General features: G+C 31.1%; 1 protein-coding gene across 3 annotated transcripts in view; it reads left to right on the forward strand.

The window, feature by feature from the left end:
- LOC143045285 (protein transport protein Sec31A-like) overlaps positions 1 to 16,226 on the forward strand; it is a 37,690-nt gene extending 21,464 nt beyond the window's left edge. The window contains exons 12-29 of one of the 3 annotated variants that reach the window (XM_076217668.1): positions 236 to 310; positions 598 to 690; positions 1,019 to 1,069; positions 1,634 to 1,757; positions 3,525 to 3,703; positions 4,124 to 4,250; positions 4,848 to 4,996; positions 5,668 to 5,838; positions 6,283 to 6,640; positions 7,050 to 7,122; positions 7,348 to 7,613; positions 8,516 to 8,625; positions 9,051 to 9,137; positions 11,459 to 11,518; positions 11,712 to 11,744; positions 12,374 to 12,523; positions 13,011 to 13,082; positions 13,499 to 16,226. In XM_076217668.1, the coding sequence (XP_076073783.1) occupies positions 236 to 310; positions 598 to 690; positions 1,019 to 1,069; positions 1,634 to 1,757; positions 3,525 to 3,703; positions 4,124 to 4,250; positions 4,848 to 4,996; positions 5,668 to 5,838; positions 6,283 to 6,640; positions 7,050 to 7,122; positions 7,348 to 7,613; positions 8,516 to 8,625; positions 9,051 to 9,137; positions 11,459 to 11,518; positions 11,712 to 11,744; positions 12,374 to 12,523; positions 13,011 to 13,082; positions 13,499 to 13,687 (2,367 nt within the window). In that variant the 3' untranslated portion in view covers positions 13,688 to 16,226. The remainder of the gene's footprint in view (positions 1 to 235; positions 311 to 597; positions 691 to 1,018; positions 1,070 to 1,633; positions 1,758 to 3,524; positions 3,704 to 4,123; positions 4,251 to 4,847; positions 4,997 to 5,667; positions 5,839 to 6,282; positions 6,641 to 7,049; positions 7,123 to 7,347; positions 7,614 to 8,515; positions 8,626 to 9,050; positions 9,138 to 11,458; positions 11,519 to 11,711; positions 11,745 to 12,373; positions 12,524 to 13,010; positions 13,083 to 13,498) is intronic. The other 2 variants (XM_076217669.1, XM_076217670.1) reach the window with 2 other exon arrangements.
- Positions 16,227 to 21,232: the final 5,006 nt, after the last annotated feature.

The raw sequence follows: 21,232 nt of genomic DNA on the forward strand, positions 1-21,232 counted from the left end.
AGAAGTGCACACCGCTTCAAAAGAATTCCAGAGCTGAACATAACCCGAATTACTCGTCTGTTGTGAATAAAACAATGCTGAATGTATTAAAAACAAGTTTAGAAGTCAAAAAGGAGAAAAAAATCTGTGGGGATCAAAGTTAACAATTTCTAGAAAAGACATAAATATGTTATTTATTTTTCTTTTTTCTCTACCAGGGTAACACAAAATGTAACTGTATGATTGTTTATTATAGGTGAATTTTGAAAAGGAGCCCAGAGAACATTATATAGAACTCCTAGGGTATGATAAAACAGAATTAGCAAGAAAGGTAATTATCTTCACTGTATTCAAATAACAAAAGTCCGTAATTTTTCAGATGTATTACATCTAACATTCAAAAAAACTTTGTAGGAAACTTTAATTAATTTAGCTTATGTTGTAAGTTAACATGCAAAGCATCATGCACATTGTCAAAATAAAAGTGAATATTTCTAAATAGAGGAAAAGTAAGTAGTATTGATAAACAAAAAATGAAGAAAATATTTTGTTAAAACTATCTGAATCCTATATTGATGAATGGATCTCATGAATTAATTTTCCTAATTTTTTCTTCAGGTTGCAGAACATATATCAGCAGATCCACATTATGAATCACAAGGTGTGGATGCAGAGGAGCTGGCTCAGAGAATGACACAGTTACATACTGCTGTAAGTCTACTTTAAACCTTCTTAATCATCATTACATCTCTACAAGTCTTTATACTTGGTTTTGTAGTGGATGGCTTATCTTAACCAAAGAAAAAAATATTGATGTTTCGAAAAATGAAACACATTGACTGTTGTGTAATGTTTTGGTTAAAAAATTGATAATTTATATACAGATCACTGTTTACATTTTTCAGGAAGTGAGATATTCAAAGCATTCTTTCTTTTCATTTGCAAGCTTTTTGCTAAGATACAAGATGCTCATATATATTTCATTGGTTTTGACTTGCAACATATTGGAAATTTCTTATGTGGTTACATATTTTTTTAGGATGGTGTTGCTCCATCTGGAGGTCAAGCCTCTCCAAATGTAGGGTCAAAGGTCAGTATTGATAAGACATTTCTTTTTAGCTCACCTGGCCCAAATGGCCAAGTGAGCTTTTCCCATCACTTTGCGTCCGTCAGTCGTCGTTAACTTTTACAAAAATCTTCTCCTCTGAAACTACTGGGCCAAATTAAACCAAACTTGGCCACAATCATCATTGGGGTATTTAGTTTAAAAAATGTGTCCGGTGACCCAGCCAACTAACCAAAATGGCCACCATGGCTAAAAATAGACCATAGTTGTAAAATGCAGTTTTTGGCTTATAACTCAAAAACCAAAGCATTTAGAGCAAATCTGACATGGGGTAAAATTGTTTATCAGGTCAAGATCTATCTGCCCTGAAATTTTCAGATAAATCGGACAACCCGTTGTTGTGTATTTCCTGTTTGTCATTCATAATGGCAGCATTACTTCCTTCCCCAATGATACTATAAAAACAATTTTATGTAAAATTATCATTTTGTTTTTGCTTTGAAGTTGTCTAATGTTATCAATTTTTCATTGTTGACTATATGCTTCTTACCACACTTGTAACTGATATGTGATTTTATGTTTTTTCAGACACCAGGTAGTAGAGATGATTTATCCATTGGTAATATATCAGACACATTTGATGATATAGCTGCTGCGAATGCCCAACAAGAGAAAGTAGAACAAACTCCACTCAATATATCTACTGAGGATGGTTAGTATTACTTTTTGACACTGAATTACTTAAGATTGATTAAGAATGTGAAAATGTATGCACCTTTTTACCTATTTGAAAAGTGAGAACAAATCATGGCATGGCTGCTGCATACACATGTTTTAGGGAATTCTGTCTAAAAAAGGAAACCAGTGTTCTCCCCAGGCCGTTTTAGCGTCGCTGCACCGCGATGCTATAATAATTTCCGTGGCGCTATAATTAATTTTAGGATGTTATTTTTCCAGTTTCTATATCGCAAATCCATGTCATAAATTTTAAACTTTCATCTAATTACCGCTTATGATCATAAAAATTATATTACCTTTAATTGTAATCCCTTTAAGTCGGATAATAGAGGCAATTTAGAGTGATTAAATAGGTGTTAATTGCCCTTTGGGGGATAACTGTTTGGATACGAATACCCCAGGCTGACACTTGTGATATGATTAATACCACACGGTCTGCAATTGCAAATTACGTCAAGGAGAAAATGTAATAAAAAAATCATAAAAAATTCGAAATATATGTTTGCACAATGGAAATTCAAAGAAATAAACAAGTTTTCTCTTTTAAAAAGAGGTTTGGTCGTATCTTTTTATGACTTTCAAAAATTACTCTCTTTTTCTTCCTGTACTTCTTGTAAATCGTGAGCGAAATTTTTGATTTTGAGCTAAATAAGTTTTCAACTTTCTTTGGAAAGTGATCATAATAGGCTTTAATTTATGTTTCATCCATTTAATGCATTAAAAAGGTCATATTCATTCTTAGTCTCTTGTCAAACAATGTTTATTTTCGAATATTTCATAGCCTTCGGCGGCCATTAAATATTTTAGTGGAAACTACTGATCGGAACTTGACCAGATATGACAAAAATCCGCATTTTATGATAATAGCTACAGATGCACAAATGGCAAAGTAGACAAAAAAAATAATACCTAAAGAGAAAACTATGCATTAACAGACTATTTGTTAGATCATTTTGATAAAAAGAAACAACTGGGACTAATTCATTGAGTACCATGAACCAATATATTTCATATACATGATAAAGAAAAAGTTTTTGAATTTAATTTTTATTGCTATATGATACTTTCTCTTCCCTTTTTTTTTTCTTTTGATAAGCCATTTTTTTCCTAGATATTTAGTGTAATTGTATCTATACAGGTTGCACTATAATAACCCATCCATTCATTTACTTGGGTAGGTAGGGTAACTGGAACCACACATATATTTTTATTTGGCCCAAGAGGTGAAAAATAATTGAGTAACTATGAATATAGAAAACATAAACTGAAAATATTGTTATCATGGTTACAGTTTAATTGTATTCTCAGTAAAGAATTCAGCAATATAAACACACAGAATAGGATGGAATAGAATATTTCATTCACCAAATAAGGGCCTATAGCATACAAACAATATAATACATTTTGTAATAAACAATAACACACGACGCGATATATGTCATTGAAATTTTTTTTCAATTTACAGGTTTTTTTTTTTTTATGCCAAAAATGATGCTATCCAAAATTTCTGTGTAGAACACTGGAAACCCTGCATTCATGTGATTTATGCCCAACAGCTTTAATATGATGAATATCTTAAATACTGTATTAAAACTAACTAATTTCAGCAAGCAATTTATTGTTTCCTAAGTAGGAAAATAATGTGAATATTAATCATTAAGAATAAGCCGGTAAAAGAATGGAAATGGACTGTCCAAATCAAAATTTTAAAGTTTTGAATTACAAAATTTACTAATTTCAGATCCTGAAGGATATTTGTGTCAAGCTTTACTAATGGGAAACTTTGAAGCTGCAGTAGAACTTTGTTTATGTGAGAACAAAATGGCAGAGGCAATTTTACTTGCTATAGCTGGTGGGCCAGAACTATTACAGAGGACCCAGAAAAGATATTTTGCAAAAAATAATGGCAATATTAGCAGGGTAAGTAGGTGGAGACAACTCTTAGTCAAAGTAAAATTTAGACAAATGCAAGTACTAATATAGCTAAGAAATATATGCTTTAGTAACAAGTCCCAGACAATTATGAATAAAGATCTACAAGTGTTTGATGAAATGTAAGATTTGGTTAATGAGATTGCAAGAATTATGCTAAGGAAAACCAAGACTATAATTATGAATGCATGTTTTTAAAATTGCAGACCTGTTACTGTCACATTTTTGGCATTATTAAATAACAGTAGTTACAATTTCAGAGAGAAAAATATAGAAACCTTCAAGATTACGAACTTTATATTAGAAGTTCATTATAAAACTTTGAAAAAAAAACTTATAAGAAAGCTATTTATGTGTAATCAATGTTGGTTTATTTTATACAAATGACATGTTTGCTTGTGTTTATAGTTGATATCATCAGTAGTAACCCAGAATTGGTCCCACATCGTAGAAAGTTGTGATATAGCTAACTGGAAGGAGGCATTAGCATTGATATTGACCTATGCTTCATCTGAAGAGTTTGTTCCATTATGTGGTAAGTTTAAATGACTTAAGAAATTGTCTTTAAATAGGTTTTGAATTGTTATTAAGAAAATGTTGTCTAAGTATATTGTGAAAATCTAAGCTCTAAAATCTGACCACAAGTTTTATTCTTAGTAAAAAAAAAATATGACAATGTGCAACAGTTTAAGAATTTATTAACCAGATTTTTATGTTTTGAATTTTATTTTATACCTTATTTTTTCCATATTTGACATGCATATAAATGTATGGCTATACTTTTGAAGTCCATAGCTCTTATCCTTAAAGAGGGGCCTGATGGGGGGGGGGGGGGTCTCATCAGGATTCATCATCACGGATCACGAAAATATTAATAAAAAAAAAATCTGTAGAAAAACGGATCACTATAGCAAAAATGCGCCGATCAAGAAGAACGAAATTAGCCATCAGAGCCCTCCTTAACTTTTTCATGGCACTACTATTAAATTTCATTCTAAATATGGATTTAACCTTAAACTGACATCAACCCAATCCTGAACCCAATTTTGGGGCAAGGTTTAGCAAAATAAGTAAAGAACATTTAATTACCTTTAAATGTCTTATTGTAACATAGATGTTTTTTTGATTTTAGATACTCTTGCCAGGAGATTAGAGAATGAAGTGGGAGGTGAATATTCAATGTATGCTAGTCTATGTTATATATGTTCTGGTAACTTAGAGAATTTAGTACAGAACTGGCTGAACAATACTGAGTCCCAGAATTCACCTTTAGCTTTAGAGGTAGGTACTTGCAGCTTAGAATATGATCAGATTATTATAATTTGCATAAAAACATTACAGTAAATTTGTGTAAATGGATTATTGTAGCACTGTTCAGGGATTGAGGTTGAAATTTTGGCATGATTGCCCACAGCTTAAATTTTGGTAGCCAATTTATTTATAGTTCTATAGAAGAAAAGCAGAAATTTTAGTAGCCCACACCAAATATTAGGGGCCATTGTCTAGAATGGTGTACAAGAGCAGTAAGTAAGTAAGTCTAGTGGACCCCTGCTAATTTCAAACCCTGACTGTTACAAGTTATTTCATTGAATCTATCAAGGTTTAAGCAACCAATTTCTCAGTTTTCATTTTATTCTCTCCAATGTTTATTATGCTAAAATAATTTCTAAAATATTATAAGAATATTTGTCTATATTAAACTGTAATTGTATGTTAATGTTAACAATATTGTTATGAATGATCATTACACCCATATATTTTAAAAAGGGTAACAGATTGTGTGTTCATTCATCTATTGTCAAAGTTCAAATATGAACAAAAAGTCTGAATCTTACTACCAGTCTTCATCAAACTCAGTATCCCAACCATTAAATAGATTAAAAAAATTATTTTGACATTGTAAACAATAAATATCAATGGTAACTATAACAAGTATGTTTCATTATTTACAGGATCTTGTAGAGAAAGTAATGATTTTAAGGAAAGCGGTAGAATTATCACGAGGGCAGGCCCAGGACATCAGCGGAGGAGCTTTAGCAGATAAATTAAATCAATACTCTAACTTACTAGCAGCTCAGGGAAGTCTAGACACAGCTTTTAGTTATCTAGGAAATTCTACTGATGTAAGTTTAAATGTACCCATATTGTTAAATCATTTAGTAGGAAAACAGATGACACAAGAGTTAAATCATTCAGAAGGAAAACAGATGATGCAAGAAAGGTAAAAAAAAAAGAGAATGGTATTTAAAAGGATTTAAATCAAAAGATTATTACACCTGTAATCATACTTTTTAAGAAATATTGATATTATTCGAGACCAGGGAACCCAAGTTGTGAAAAAAGGTGCAACCTCAGCTCTATATGTCATCAGAATTCAATGTTCAGATAGATTTAAAATTTTGAAAAATATCTTCAAAGCTATACCCCACATCTCTTTTGTTATCCACATCAAAAATAGCATCAAGATTTAGAAAAGTGATTGTTGTTGCATGCATTAAAAAAAATGTTTCCTGTTGATTATATTTAACAGAATTGAATTTAATTTGTTTTCGTCTTTATATTTTCAGTTGAATTTAAACATTTTGAAAGACAGACTATTCTATGCTTTGGGTAAGCAAACATATGGAGTCCAGGCACCACAGTGTCCTTTCCAGAAGAAAGACGTGTTACCAGAGGGTGGAGTTAGACAACAAGTCCGAGCAACTCAGCCTTCCAGAAATATGGGCCAAAAGCAACAAGGACACACGTCCCAAGCAAAGAGTACATTTAATACAGTGACAACTAATAGTACTAATCCTTACATGAACCCTAACCAATATCAGTATTCTGCAATGAATGGTGCTACTGCTACCAGTCAGGCATCAAGCTATTATAATCCTGTAGCTCAGCCAACACAACCAGTAGCACCTTCTGCCATCTCCAAAGGTAACATTTATGTATAGGTATTTATATCAGTTACAAATTTGTATACTATATTTCAGAACTTGTTTTGCAAAACTAAATACTTTTTACAATTTTTTGTATGCACTATTTTGAGATCACAATAATGGTAATCGGGTTGTTATCAATTATTCAACAATTGCCGTTTTAAGTACTCAAAACTAATGTTACCAGTGCATGTAGTAAAAAAGTTATCATAATAAGAACAATATTCTGACAGTGCTAAATTTTTTGTTTAAAAAAATTATCAATATAAGACGAAATGAAACATATAAAAGTTTTTAAAATAGAGGTATCTGATAAAAAAAAATTGTGCTTGTGTTCACACAAGTATGACTGAATGCTTTTAGATGTGTTACAAACATTTCTATTGGAGTTCTTTTTGTTTTTACAGGTCCTTTGGCTCACAAGTATCCAGCCCCTGCTGTATCAGCAGCAGCCTATGCTTCTCAGCTTAACAGTTACAGGTAATGTCATTATTTAACTTTTGGTATTCTTCATTATTCAAATATGAAGGATGCAAATTATTTCATTAAACACCAGTTGTGACTATGTAATTACTCAGTTTAAATTACTAGCTTAAAATAGTTATGAAATAAAGATAATTAATAGTATTGAAATAAGACAATTCATTTACTGCACTGCAAATTTCAACATGTTTCCCAAACTTGATGTTTTTCTCTTTTTTGTAGTGGCCCTACTTCACAGCCTAATATGTACAAAACACCATCAGTGACAGGTACAACAGCCACACCCACTATGTTCAACCCGGGTCAAATAAACCCACAACCTAATAGTGCCTCGCAACCCACCATGTTCAATCCAGCTTCGATTACAGGCCAGCCACAGCCAGCTATGTACAACCCACCTTCAGGGGTTAATCAGCCACCTGAAAATGTCTATAACCCTGGTGCTGGGTCAAGTCAGCCTCAACCAAATATGTATAATCCTCCCTCAGGTATACCAGGCTTTGTTATTCTTTACTTTTGTTTTTGGTATTAGGACATTTTGTTTATTTGCATATTAACCTTCATATTATATACTGGAAGTCTTATTTGCTTTCATATTTTATTTTATTAAGGATTTTTACAGTAAAAATTTGTATAAAACTGCTGCATGAGAATGGATAAGTGTATAAGATTAATGATATAATGAGATCATCTGGCCTAAATGGTATGATCTATTCTCATCACTCAATGTCTGTTGTGTATTATCTTGTACAATTTTTTTCTCTTAAACTACAAAGCCACTTTCAACTTTGCCACCATCATCATTAATAAACAAAGCATGATAAACATCATCTATTAAAAATGACCACTATGGCTTAAGATAAAACAAATATTTTGTTTTTATAGAAAAAGAAAATCTTAATTTAGAAACATTTTAGTAATGCCAAGATTTGAAAGGGAGGTGAAAGATACTAAATGGACATTAAAAGTCAAGTCAAAAATTAATCAGATAATGCCATGGTTAAGTAAGAAAAAGATAAACAGACAACAAAAAATTCTTATTGTGTGTGGCGTTAACTGAAGCAGATAGAGAGAAACTTTCAGCAGAAAAATTATCAGCAACACAAGATCTATAAAGTAACATAATCTGATTGTTACAGTCAATTTTCTCCATACACAAGTTGTTGACCCAAAATCACAATTTTAACCCAATATTGCCTATTATTCACCATCATTATGTTCAAACAGAAACTCTGTTTAATAGCAAAAATTACCAGTAAAACAAATCATTAAAGGACTAAAATTTAGAAAAAAAATGTTTTGTGTTAATGGAAAATATGGAGGAATTGTGTTCAATAGGAATGTAGTCTATAAATGTTTTTGAACACTAATGTGAATTAATCTCAAACAGGTGGACCAAGCAATTCACCCTCAAGCCACTCAAATTTCCATTCATTTATTTATGAAAAGCCAGAAAATTGTTGGAATGATACACCACTAGTACAAGAGAGAGCACCAAAGGTAATTAATTACTAGGTGGAGAAAATGGTGATGAAAACATGGGAGGATGAGAGAACAAAAGATGATCAACGTTCATATGTATTGAGAGCTGAAATAATTCACAAATACGGTTCCTTGCTGAATTTGCATAATTAGCTGTTTTTAATTTCATTAGAATTACAAGTAAATTATACAACTATGAAGTTCTGAGTAAAAACAAAATGGCTAAATTTATCTTTTGAGATTTTTACAAATTCACACACCTCGTGCAAGCAAAATTTGTAGAATTTTTTCTGTTATAACTGCTGTTAAAAAAGTGTCTTAAAAAAATGTTCATTTAATTTTTTTATTGGTAAAAATGTAAATCATGTCTAAGAATAGAGAATGGACAGTTGTTAATGCTATTCAGATTTCAAACTAATACAAACTTTAAATGTTCATTACAGGCAGGAAAGAAAGTGCCCACTGCACCAGTAGTTGACTACTCCAATCTGTACAATCCTCAGGCCGCACAGGCAGAGATGCAGGCACAGGTAATCTACAGGTTTTATTCTACATCTACATCTACATTGTTGAAATGCAAAGGGTCTAAGACCCATCACGCAAGTACTAAGGGACTGTGCAATATTTATCAAGCAGGTATTATTATTCCTTCCCCAGAATGTAAACATCTATAATTATCCAATTAAAAGGCAGAATTTTTAGTGTATGAAAAAATTTTATGACTTGTATAGATATTCGCATTTAGTATGCAGGACTTGGATAGAAATTCCCATTTTGAGATATTTTGTATATTTATGTTGTGTGTTACTTTTATCATTTGTTTACTCATCATTTCTCTATGCCACTGTTGTCTGTCAGACTTGTTTTCATCCTAAACTTGGTCTGCAGTGTTTTCCTTTTTTCACTAAGGTAAGGTGGGTGTTTTAAAAAATAACTTGCAACCGGGTGGTTGATTTTTTAAATGTCCAAAACTTTTTTAATTTACTGTGGGTGCACGTAGGGGTCACAGAAATAAAGATTAGTATAATATTCACATTTTATGGAGTTTAATAAACATAAATAGAAGTAGTCATATTAATTGTCAAATATTCTTTGATTTTATGTTTTCAAAAATTTATCTCTTTTATCTCTTCTTTCATTTACAATTTTTATGCATCAGCATAGATTTAAGGCCTTTCGAACCAGGTTTCTGTTCATTTTCTTGCTTTTGCGCCGTATTTTTGGCACATAGAACAGTAGTATCCTTCCTCTGTGACTATACGTCATTTGAAGTCTTGTTCATATTTGTCTTCACTTGCGTGTCTTTTCCGTTGTTTGGTTGATTTTTGTTCAATTTCCACAACTTCAACATTACTATCAATTTTATTTAACTTATTTGGTCTAGTATTTTCTTTATCATCATCGTCATCTGCCTTTCTTTTCCCCCCGATTGATTAATGAAAACATTGAAATTTGACGATTGGACGCCATCTTTGTCAATGAAAACAAGGCAGGATTAGTATTCAAATTTTAACGGTACGGAACCGAAAAAAATCCGGATTTTGAAAAAAAAGCCGACCACCTCCTTAAATCGAAAGGTGGTCTGCTTTCAAAAGAAGGTGGTCGGCACACCCGGCTTAAATGCCGAATGGAAAACACTGGTCTGTCAAATATAAAGTTCAATTTACTTTTTGTATGTCAATCTCAATCAAATCTTGATTGAAATTTATGTCTGTAAGCTAAATTTTGTAAATCAGATATTCTTGTCTTAATATCTGTATTGCAATATTATATTTTTATGAGAAATATTTCAAAGAAGTCTGTTTCTTGCTCTTTACAACCTTCTTTGGTCAAACTCTGAATGCATTTGCATGTTAATTAAATTGCTTTACATATATACATGTTTGCATTTAGCTTCTATTGAACTTTGCATTGAATATACAAGATATATATTTTCTTTAACCTGTGAATGTAACAATCTACTTGTTACATATATAATCCATTTTTTTCAATATTTATATATTTCCCAATTTATGGTAAAAGTTAAAATTTGAAATCATAACAGCTTTTGTATTCTGTAAATAAAGTAAAGTTTCAATTAAATTTGAAAATTAAAACAACTACAAACAACACTTATCCAAATTGAAATCAATTGTTTCATTTATACTGATAGAAGAACTAAGATATCACAGCATTTAAACTTCCAGCAATCAATTTGCTTTTAGACATCACCTTCTACTTTTCAAAATTCTTTCATGACAAATTTATTCTCATTTAATCATAATGTGTTTAATTTATTGGCATCCTTAATATGCATAAGCTATTGGCCACTGGACAATAACAGCCTGTGAATCTAGATATGTGGAAAAGAACCCTATTACCAAATACTTAAATATATTGAAGACTCAATGATAAATTCTTTTTTAAAAGAAATGCGAGAAATTTAATATTAGCTATAACACAGAAATTGAGAAAATATGAATATTGTTACTTTTGTTGAACTTAGGCTTATGCAATTTTTATGCTAGCATGAGTACAGTATTTTTATCTTAAAAGCAGAAAATGTATTTTTTGCACATTTTCTATTTTAAAGCTTTTGACATTTGTATTTATATTACTTCTTCTTCCCAGATACTAAAGTTATGAATTTTTCATAATTATAACATTAAAATGAAATTTATAAACTAAGTAGCATGTGTGTCAAGTTAAAAAGAAATAATATGTTATCAGCATGTTTTTGCATGATTTTATGTCGACTTGGTAAGAAGAAGTAAGATCATTATTAAGTTTATATGTTGTGGTGTATTTAGCTTGTGCTTCAGTATATGCACATCCATGTTGTTATCTAACATTACTGTTATCTTCCATTCAGCCTACGTACCAAGGGAATTGGAATTATCAACAACCCTCCAACATACCACCCCAACGAAAGGTGAGAACCCCTCTACTTTTTTTCACATTTTTATTGCTATATGCATTTTTATACTTTGTATAAATATCTTTATAAATTTTTTATAAAAATCATGATATTTTATTGGAAAACTAGGATATTTTTTTCTGTTTATTTTTAAACCCTGTATTATTTACCTTATACAAGGTTATGTCATCCATATTTTTACTTTCAGCTGAGTAAAACAAAGAAATCTTTGAATAATTTGGTAATTACATAAATTGACAGTTTTCCACAGTATATATTGATCATCTTTTTCACTTGACAAAAGTGGCACATTTATGTCTTGTTTGTACTTTCAAAAACTATAGTCATAAACTGGTATAATGTATTGGGAACTGTTGTGTGTTTGAAACATGTCTTGTTAACTGTTGATATTTCTATTTGAATGGTGTTGCACATATATTTAAATATAAAGGCACAAACAACTAACAAAAAATGTGTGTCTATAGATGCATCTTGCCATTAAAACAATTACATTGTATATCTAATAAAGTTGGAAATCAAAGAAAATGCTAATTCAAGAAAAAAATCAATAAATTTATACATTCATTTTTATATACAATTATCTTGTGACCATCACATCACTTTTTATTGGTCAAGTATTAAGGTTCCCATACTAATGGAGAGTTGATGAGTAATTATATTTCAATATGACTGAAAATAATTTATTTTAATAATAAACTGAGTAATTTCTTTGACATGTAATTTGTAGGATAGATAACAAAAGACTGAGGAGACCCTGAGAGGAAACATACCTTTTGATTGATCATTTGCAAGGGATGAAATAATCAAAATGATATGGAAATTTTGTAATCCTATGATTATATTTTACAGGCTGCAGCAATGGCAGCTGTGGCAAGTGAAGTGCATGCTCCACAAGTACAACAGGAAGCTCCCAGAGAACCAATCCCAACAGAACATCAAGTTCTACAAGATATATTTGATAATTTAGTCCAGTCTTGTTTGTCAGCTGCTAATAATCCTGTAAGTAAATAGAATCCTAACAAATAAAAATTGGTAATTATGCACACACACACACACACACACACAAGCTTATAACTGAATGTTGTTTGATTTTGCATTTGCTTTTTAAACTGTATGGAAAAACAATTACCATGCTATATATATAGATTATCGGTGATCACCATCCCGGCTCAAGCGAGAAAGGCAATCGAGTTGAGATGAACAATGATAATCTTTTTATCGCTATTTTACCTATGACGACGTTAGTCAAATTCATGTCAATTGCATGTCAATTTCGTTAGCAACCCCACATGCATGTTAGTTTCTAGCGATAATTTTTCATCTCAAGCGAGTAGCATGATATGAAAATTATCACAAAAAAAGATCAAAGGAAAAATGCACGAAATAGCGATATATATATATTTAGTGTGTTGAAGCTGTATATTTTGTGTATTACTTCTCTACTTGTTCTGATGTAAACATTGTTTTATTTGATCAATTTTTACAGCAAATGAAGAGAAAACTTGATGATGTAACAAGAAAACTGGAACTCCTTTATGGCAGACTTCGTTCTCATAGTGTAAGTTAAAAAGGAAATTCTGATAGAAAGAAAAGTTACAGTTCCAATTAAATCTGACAATAAAATTGTATTGCCTGAAACAGTTCTGTAAACCACTGGGCTGATGTATATTATCAAATGATTTTTAGTTTGTCAAAATTTAAAATAGAAAAGAAGGAATCACCTTGCTCTTTTCATATTAAATTCAGTCATTAATTGTGCTCATTAGTATTTTATTTAATGATTTAATGATGAGTAAAAATTGAATATTGTGTAACCCAATGAAAACACTGAATACAGGGTTTACTGTATTTAACTCTGGAATAAGGCATATTAATGTTTAACTAATCCCCCTTTCTGCTTTACTTTAAGTTTATTGTAGATAACTTTAATACACAGTATATTTGTGTTTACCTGGTTCCCATTTGTATTTACAGCTATCCCAGAATGTGATTTTAGGACTACACCAGATCATCCAGTCTATACAACAGGGTGATTATAACAGTGGCCTACAAGTCTACAACCAGATGGTCAGTCATGGAAACTTCTCAGAAATTAGTAACTTTATGCCGGGACTTAAAATGTTATTACAGTCAGCCAATCAGCTACAAGTCTATGTTAGATAGGCTCATCATTTATTACTTATAGAACACATTTCATTAAAAATGGTGATCTAAATGATTAATACAAAGAACAGTTTTAATATGTGTGACGGTATTGGTCGAATTGTGTGTGAATGCCTCAAGGAAACAATAAAACAGTGCCATAAAAGAACTCCCAAGTCTAAGATAAATGACCTTGAAGGTCATTAAAGGTTGTGGATTGTTTATATTAAAAGAACACACATTCAGTTTATGGATTGTCATAATCACAGTTCAAAAAAGAAGATATTAATACATTATTAATTTAGAAATGTTGTATGTAGCAGGCAATATACCTTGATAACTTGTAGTTATTTTTATATTAAGTTTACAAATAACCTGAGACTGGCTCTCTTAGTTATGTTTGTAGTCTTTCTTTGCAAGCCACTGAAATGATTGTAAATTTTACTATGGCCAAAAATGAAGTATTGTTGAATGATAAATGATTTTAAAGATATTTCTTCAGCTTCATGCACAATAATTTCTGTGCTGTATATTATAAAAGTGCTTAAAGTGGATCTCAATTGTGATCAGTTTTTGTTATGGTTGCATCGATGCAATTGTTTATAGGAAGTTGTATTCTGCTCTTTACAACATATGTAGCATTATATTCTTGTCAAATACTCTACAGATGGACATAATATTTGAGATAATATGCTTGTAATATAATAATTAAAGCTAGTAGAAATGATTTAAGGCAGAATTAAAACTCTTCCTATGTTCAGAAATGAAGATAGATGTAAGCATTCACCAATGAGTTTTGTCTTCGCTGTATATGTCTTTTTAAAATAGAAAACATAGTCCCAAGTTCAGTAATGTCGATCACCTTATTATTTTTGTCTGCACTTTATATTTCTTTTGATATTTCAGAAAGATATAAATTAATTCTGTTGCACCCAAAACTTAAATCCTCTGATAAGATATTCTAATATAACAATATAAACAAAACATTTACATCGTAATCCATTCATTTGTTCTAAACTTGTCTTTGCAAGTTGACAATTGGCCATTTTGGAATCTTAACAAACCATGGGTAATTTTATTGTTCGTACCCCAAAATGAAAATAATGTCATGTATTGGTTGAATTACCATTGTTTATGACATCTTTAACCAATCACAATGTTTTGGTGAACGCTTCAAAAATATTACCCAGGATGCATTAGATTCTGAAACGGCGAATTCTGTAAAAGACAATATTTTGGAAGTTTTAATAACAATCAAAACAGAATAATTTGATTGATGGTGGATTGTTAAATGAGTTAAAAGAGAATTGACAATATGTATGTATATTGTGTCAGCATATGAATGGATTATTATCATAAAAAATGTGCCCCTGTTGGGCAGGGAGGTGGAAGGGTAGATTTGTGTGTGTGTATGAAAACCTTAAGTAATCATTTATTTATTAGGGAATGGTGTTTAATTTACTTGGCTTTATTTACTGTTAAATGACAGAAGTGCTTACAGAGAAAAGATCAATATTGATTATTACAATAAAAAAGAACTTATATGGCAAGAAAAGATGGAAAATATGACACAAAAAACTTTTTTTTGGTAGTGAAACAGATTAAACTCTCTCCTGGAATTTTCGCTATATTATAAATAAAAAACACTGTGACCTCATTTTCATGGTTCAATAACCACTTCAAATCATTCTAATCACATTCAGAAAATATTTTTTCCAGATATGAGTAATATGATAACTTCTTAGTCTGTCAGACATGGTTGACTTGAAATTGGACTAGTTTAGAACTGAAGAGTTCTTCCTAAATAGTATTGATTGTAGCATTTTTTGGTTGAAACACAGTTTTGAATAAAACAACCTTCCCTTTTTAAATGTATATATTTGTTGTAATTTATATTAAAAAAAACTTGTATGGATAAACATATATGTTTATATAAAAGAAAAAAATTACATGTATATTTTTAAATAAATACTAGTCAATTGTATATACATTATACTAAAGTTAAAAAAATTATTGGATGTTTGTAGTAGAAAAAAAATCTGCTACTGTTATCTCAGAATTTTAATGCTTAGTGTATTAAAGCATGTTTAGGAAGACACAATACAAACCAAAGATATATTTCATCAAAATTTATATCAGTAGGATAAATTAATTACATGTATAATTATTGTTATGAATATTCGAAGATAGTACATTAAAAAAAAGTGGCTTATAGGTTTTGATTTTAAATTAAAAACTAGTTTCAACTTGATTTGGTTGAATTGAAATATTAAGTAGACTTATTTCTTATAATAAGTACTGTATAATAGCAGAAAGAAGGAATTTGATTGAAACAAATCCGTCCATAGTAAATATGGTATTTGTTAGTACAGCAGTGAACCAGAATGTTAGTGTATATCCATACAAATTGTTTATTTATATTTTAAATGTACAGTTAATATCACTTGAAGATGATTTATTATTAATAGATAACTTTGAATTTCATTGACATCAGAAATAAATGAATTTTTGATCATAAATATCACATTCTCTTTGACCAAATAAATTTCCATATGAGATATTTTCCTGAGTCATATAACTTCCATTTGGCCATTTGCTGACTGAACAAAAGTAGTCTAGATGTGGGATATTTACCAATGAGCCAACTACCTGATGACACAAAAAAGACATGGTTTGTTATCTCCCTTTTAAACAAAAGGAGATGTGGGATATTTACAATGAGCCAGCTACCTGATGACACAAACAATATGATTATCTCCCTTTTAAATACTTTCACTTTCAGTGCAGAATGACCTTTTGGGCTTTGTTCCTGTGCATCATTGTTTAAATGACATATTCTCTACATTTTTATTTGTGTCCCCTTCTATTCATCTGTGATTATATTTACTAGAACACACCCGCGAAATCGCGGGCATTCAGAGCGGAGTTAAAAGTATGTAAAGTGTTGTTAGAAGTTTTATACCTCCTCCTTCATTTCCAAAATTCCCAATTTTTGGTTTTCTATCAATTTCAATATGAACATACATTTAGTATGTTATGAACATTTAAGTAAGGAGCCTGTAGTTCAGTGGTTGTAGTTTGTTTGTGTGTTACATATTTGTTTTTCGTTCCTTTTTTTGTGCATAAATAAGGCCGCTAGTTTTCTCGTTTGAATTTTTAAAGCTGAGTATGCGGAATGGGCTTTGCTCGTTGTTGAAGGCCGTACGGTGACCTATAGTCGTAAATTTCTGTGTTATTTTGGTCTCTTGTGGAGAGTTGTCTCAACATGGCAATCATACCACATCTTTTTTATTTTGTTATCAATGAATTTTGTAAAATATTTAATGAATGGAGAATTTCAGAAAAGGTATCAAAAGTTCACATGAATAATTTTAGCGCTTATCTGTATATTACTATATAAATTAAGTGTATTTACTTTCAATTCTTAGTTTAGTAATCGATCCATGGTGGTCAATTGATAAAGTATACAGACCCTCTCCATTTAATAAACTCTGAACATAATTAAAATACACTTTATTCGTACTATTTGTTTGTTCAAAGTATACAGAAAAACGCAAACCGGAAGTATAATCTGACTTAAAATTTTGTCCAATGACGGGACAATATCCGGATGCCCTTTTTCTCGTTTTTCTCCCAAAATAACTCAATCTGAATAATCATATGAATGGATGACAAATGCGACTTTGCACTGTACATATAGGACACAGAGTCGTGTTGATTAATTTATTGTGGAAAGAAGAGAAGCGACACCAAAAATGAGGTCTTCTCGTTTAATAGTATAGATGCGGTTTCCAGCATATGTAATTTTTCCGCATAAAAATATTGCCTACATTTTTCAATGCTTAAGAAGGAGGCTGTAAGGAATGGTATCACAGTTATTAACACCAGATTAACTTCATATACAAACTGAATTGCTTCACTCATATAGAAACATATTCACCTATTTATTTTCAACAGACAAGGTTTAAAATACTTACTTAGAGACACTACAAAATGGTCCTTGTTCATTCGAAATATTGAGTCATATGGCTGCACTCAGCTGCAGTGAGCCCAAACCAATCAAATGGTACAATATAGTCTTATCTTAATTTTTCTGAGTTGAAGTCTGTTTCTCAGATACTTGGAGCAATATGTTAGTCATATTTGCAACACTGATCAAAACCAATATCCCATAGTAGGCTGTAAAAGGCCATGACACAACAAAATGTGTTACAATTGAAATGAGGGAATGAACAGGATGATTTATCAACAAATCAGTTAAACAAAACACATGATGAACAACGACTGCTAAATTGCAGGAATCATGACTTAAGACAATTACATACAAAGTGACAGGGTTGACCATGGTAAAGAGCACTCGACCATCACCTGACATGGACAGCGGTGTAACAGCACACATCATGTTGACACAAATCTTAAAAAGCAGGAAACTTTTAAAGGACACAAAAGTGCCAATCTAAGAGAACTTGTATTTACTGAAAAGTTATTTAAATCAAATTCTAGCTTATAAATAAATCTATACTAAAATATCAATCAGTACACATATAATATATTAAGTGTAGATAAACGACAAAAAGTTTGATAAAAACAAATTCAATCGTGATCAGTAAATGCGTGAGATATTTCAGCAAGTGTGCTCTTGTTAAATTTATCATCGGAAATTTCAAATAATTGTTGTTTGATAACCATCCAGTGGCAAATATCTTAAGCTGGACCATTTCAGAATGGTATGTATCGAACCATGTTAGTATAAAGACGAGCACTAATCAGATGACGGTTCTATCAACGCTGAGCTTAGCATGGAGCAAAATGGGTCATTGCAATATGACATTGCAGGAAGATTTTTTTACTGTAAAACATATACACATGCTACGTATTGTTGACCTGTCTTGAATAGACAATTCGCCAACTGGAACATTAAAAATGTCGGGTAACAATCTGAATGTTTTTGTCAAAGCACTCCAATACAATTTGCAGTGAAAGTGGGTACAAAATATATTACAATTATTCATGTCGTAACGCTGCTTCAAAAGTATTACACATTTACCTTGATTGCCTAGCATCAAGCAAGACAAAACTTTTTACAAATATATGAATTAACATCAGGACTACCTTAACAGAGAGACTGAAAATACTAAAGGTCGAAAAAATGGCAAAAAAACGAAAACCTCGAAAATACGAACAAAACAGTACACACAACACAACAAAGAAAACTAAATACTGAGGAAAACTTGGGTGTTTTCTGGTGTTTCGAAAGGATAGGCAGATTCTGATCCACATGTGACAACCCTCTTGTTGCTCACAAAGTATAAATCCGGTGCTAAGTTTGATTCTGTAGGTCACATTAAGGAAAAGAGGACAGGACTGCATGTGATAACAACCTAAAGTCGAGACACACAGATGGCAAAAAAATGAATATTTCTTGGAAACGTGCAAATAAATAAAAAAAAATCTTTTTTTTTTATGAAAATTTTTAAAAGCTTTTAAGTTATGTATGGTAACAAAATATCTCAATCACTACTGATTAATTAATTTTCAAACTACTTTTTCATTTACCGACATAGAATTTTTTATTTTCAATATACTGTTTAAAACGGAAATACTTTTAAAATGAATTGTGTTCCAAAAGTGCTTTTTTTTTTAAATTTACCTCTATCAAGAAAGCGTAAACCTAGACATTGAAGCCAGTGTAGACATGTTACAAGGGATATGACCTAGACATTGAAGCCAGTGTAGACATGTTACAAGAGATATGACCTAGACATTGAAGCCAGTGTAGACATGTTACAAGGGATATGACCTAGACATTGAAGCCAGTGTAGACATGTTACAAGGGATATGACCTAGAGATTGAAGCCAGTGTAGACATGTTACAAGAGATATGACCTAGACGTTGAAGCCAGTGTAGACATGTTACAAGAGATATGACCTAGACATTGAAGCCAGTGTAGACATGTTACAAGGGATATGACCTAGACATTGAAGCCAGTGTAGACATGTTACAAGGGATATGACCTAGACATTGAAGCCTGTGTAGACATGTTACAAGGGATATGACCTAGACATTGAAGCCAGTGTAGACATGTTACAAGTGATATGACCTAGACATTGAAGCCAGTGTAGACATGTTGCAAGGGATATGACCTAGACATTGAAGCCAGTGTAGACATGTTACAAGGGATATGACCTAGACATTGAAGCCAGTGTAGACATGTTACAAGGGATGTGACCTAAACATTGAAGCCAGTGTAGACATGTTACAAGGGATATGACCTAGACATTGAAGCCAGTGTAGACATGTTACAAGGGATAGGACTAAAAGGGATGTAAAGTGTAAAAGGTTAGAAAAAACACATCTTTTCAAATAATAATATTTGAAAATGAAAGTTCTAAATTGACATTAATATATTGCTTTTTAAATTCAACAAGGTCACAGAAAGAGAGGTAATGTGGGCATGATTTATATTTTTTCTAAAGATCAAATATAATGCCAAAAAAAAAGTTTATTTTAGGGATTTTTTTATGTTAATAAAGTATTCACAGTCTGTGAATAGAAAACTAACGTCGATATGTTATTTCCCAAAATTTTGAGACAAGTGCCTGTGAAGTAAACATAAATCTGAGGGATAGTTGTCCGAATGGAAATCATACCCGTTTTCTTATTTTTATATCGTTTCTCCTAGTTGTGAAACAGAATTATCACATTAAAAAAAAGACACCTAGTATTGCTGTTCATACCGAATGCGGTCTCGACAAATAGAAAACAAAACGCTTTCATATTACTAAAGTACTTGAAGTTTACTAGTTTCTAACACTAAGAATGGAAGTATTTTCAAAACTTTTATTAATTACACATTATTTCATAACATTCATATGCTTATTCAGAAAAGAATCAAGAAAATACTTCATGTTATGAATAACATTCCTCTATGGCTTCGTGTTTACTCCTCCATGGAATTTCTCCTAAAATGAAAAGAAGTAAAACGTATTTTGTATCTGAACAGTTTTGCTAAGCTGTTTAAATTTTATACTACACACGCAAGAATCTGCATGCAATTTTGGTTTATGGGTTTCTTGTGCAGTATTAAGCTGATTATCTGAATTTGCTTCAATATTTTTTCGATATGTGTTTTACAAGCACCTGATTTTGATGATCGTTGATTTATCATTTATGCATATTTTACATTTTTTACTCTTTGATAAAAGAAAAGAATGTCTATCAATTGTTCTGCACGTCCTCCTATTTGCATGCAAATCGTTGTCTGTACCGCAATCTTTATCATGTTAAGTATCAATTTAATATATTTCAGTTTACATCCGCCTTTCTGAAAAACTCTCCAAAGAAAAATTTAGAGCGTATATAAAACCACAATTTGGTTTATTTCATATTAATTTGTAGACTCATTTGAATTAGAAATACTATTTGTTATTTTACTTTTTAAAATAAGATTTGGTACATCTAAATTATGAAAGAAAGTTAAGTAATAAAACTTACCAGAACGGGAGTTTGTATTTGCTTGAACACATTCTGCAAACACACATAGCCACAGCACCCGTATTGAGGCA

This window comes from Mytilus galloprovincialis, chromosome 9, assembly GCF_965363235.1.
Source record: "Mytilus galloprovincialis chromosome 9, xbMytGall1.hap1.1, whole genome shotgun sequence".
NCBI lineage: Eukaryota > Metazoa > Mollusca > Bivalvia > Mytilida > Mytilidae > Mytilus > Mytilus galloprovincialis.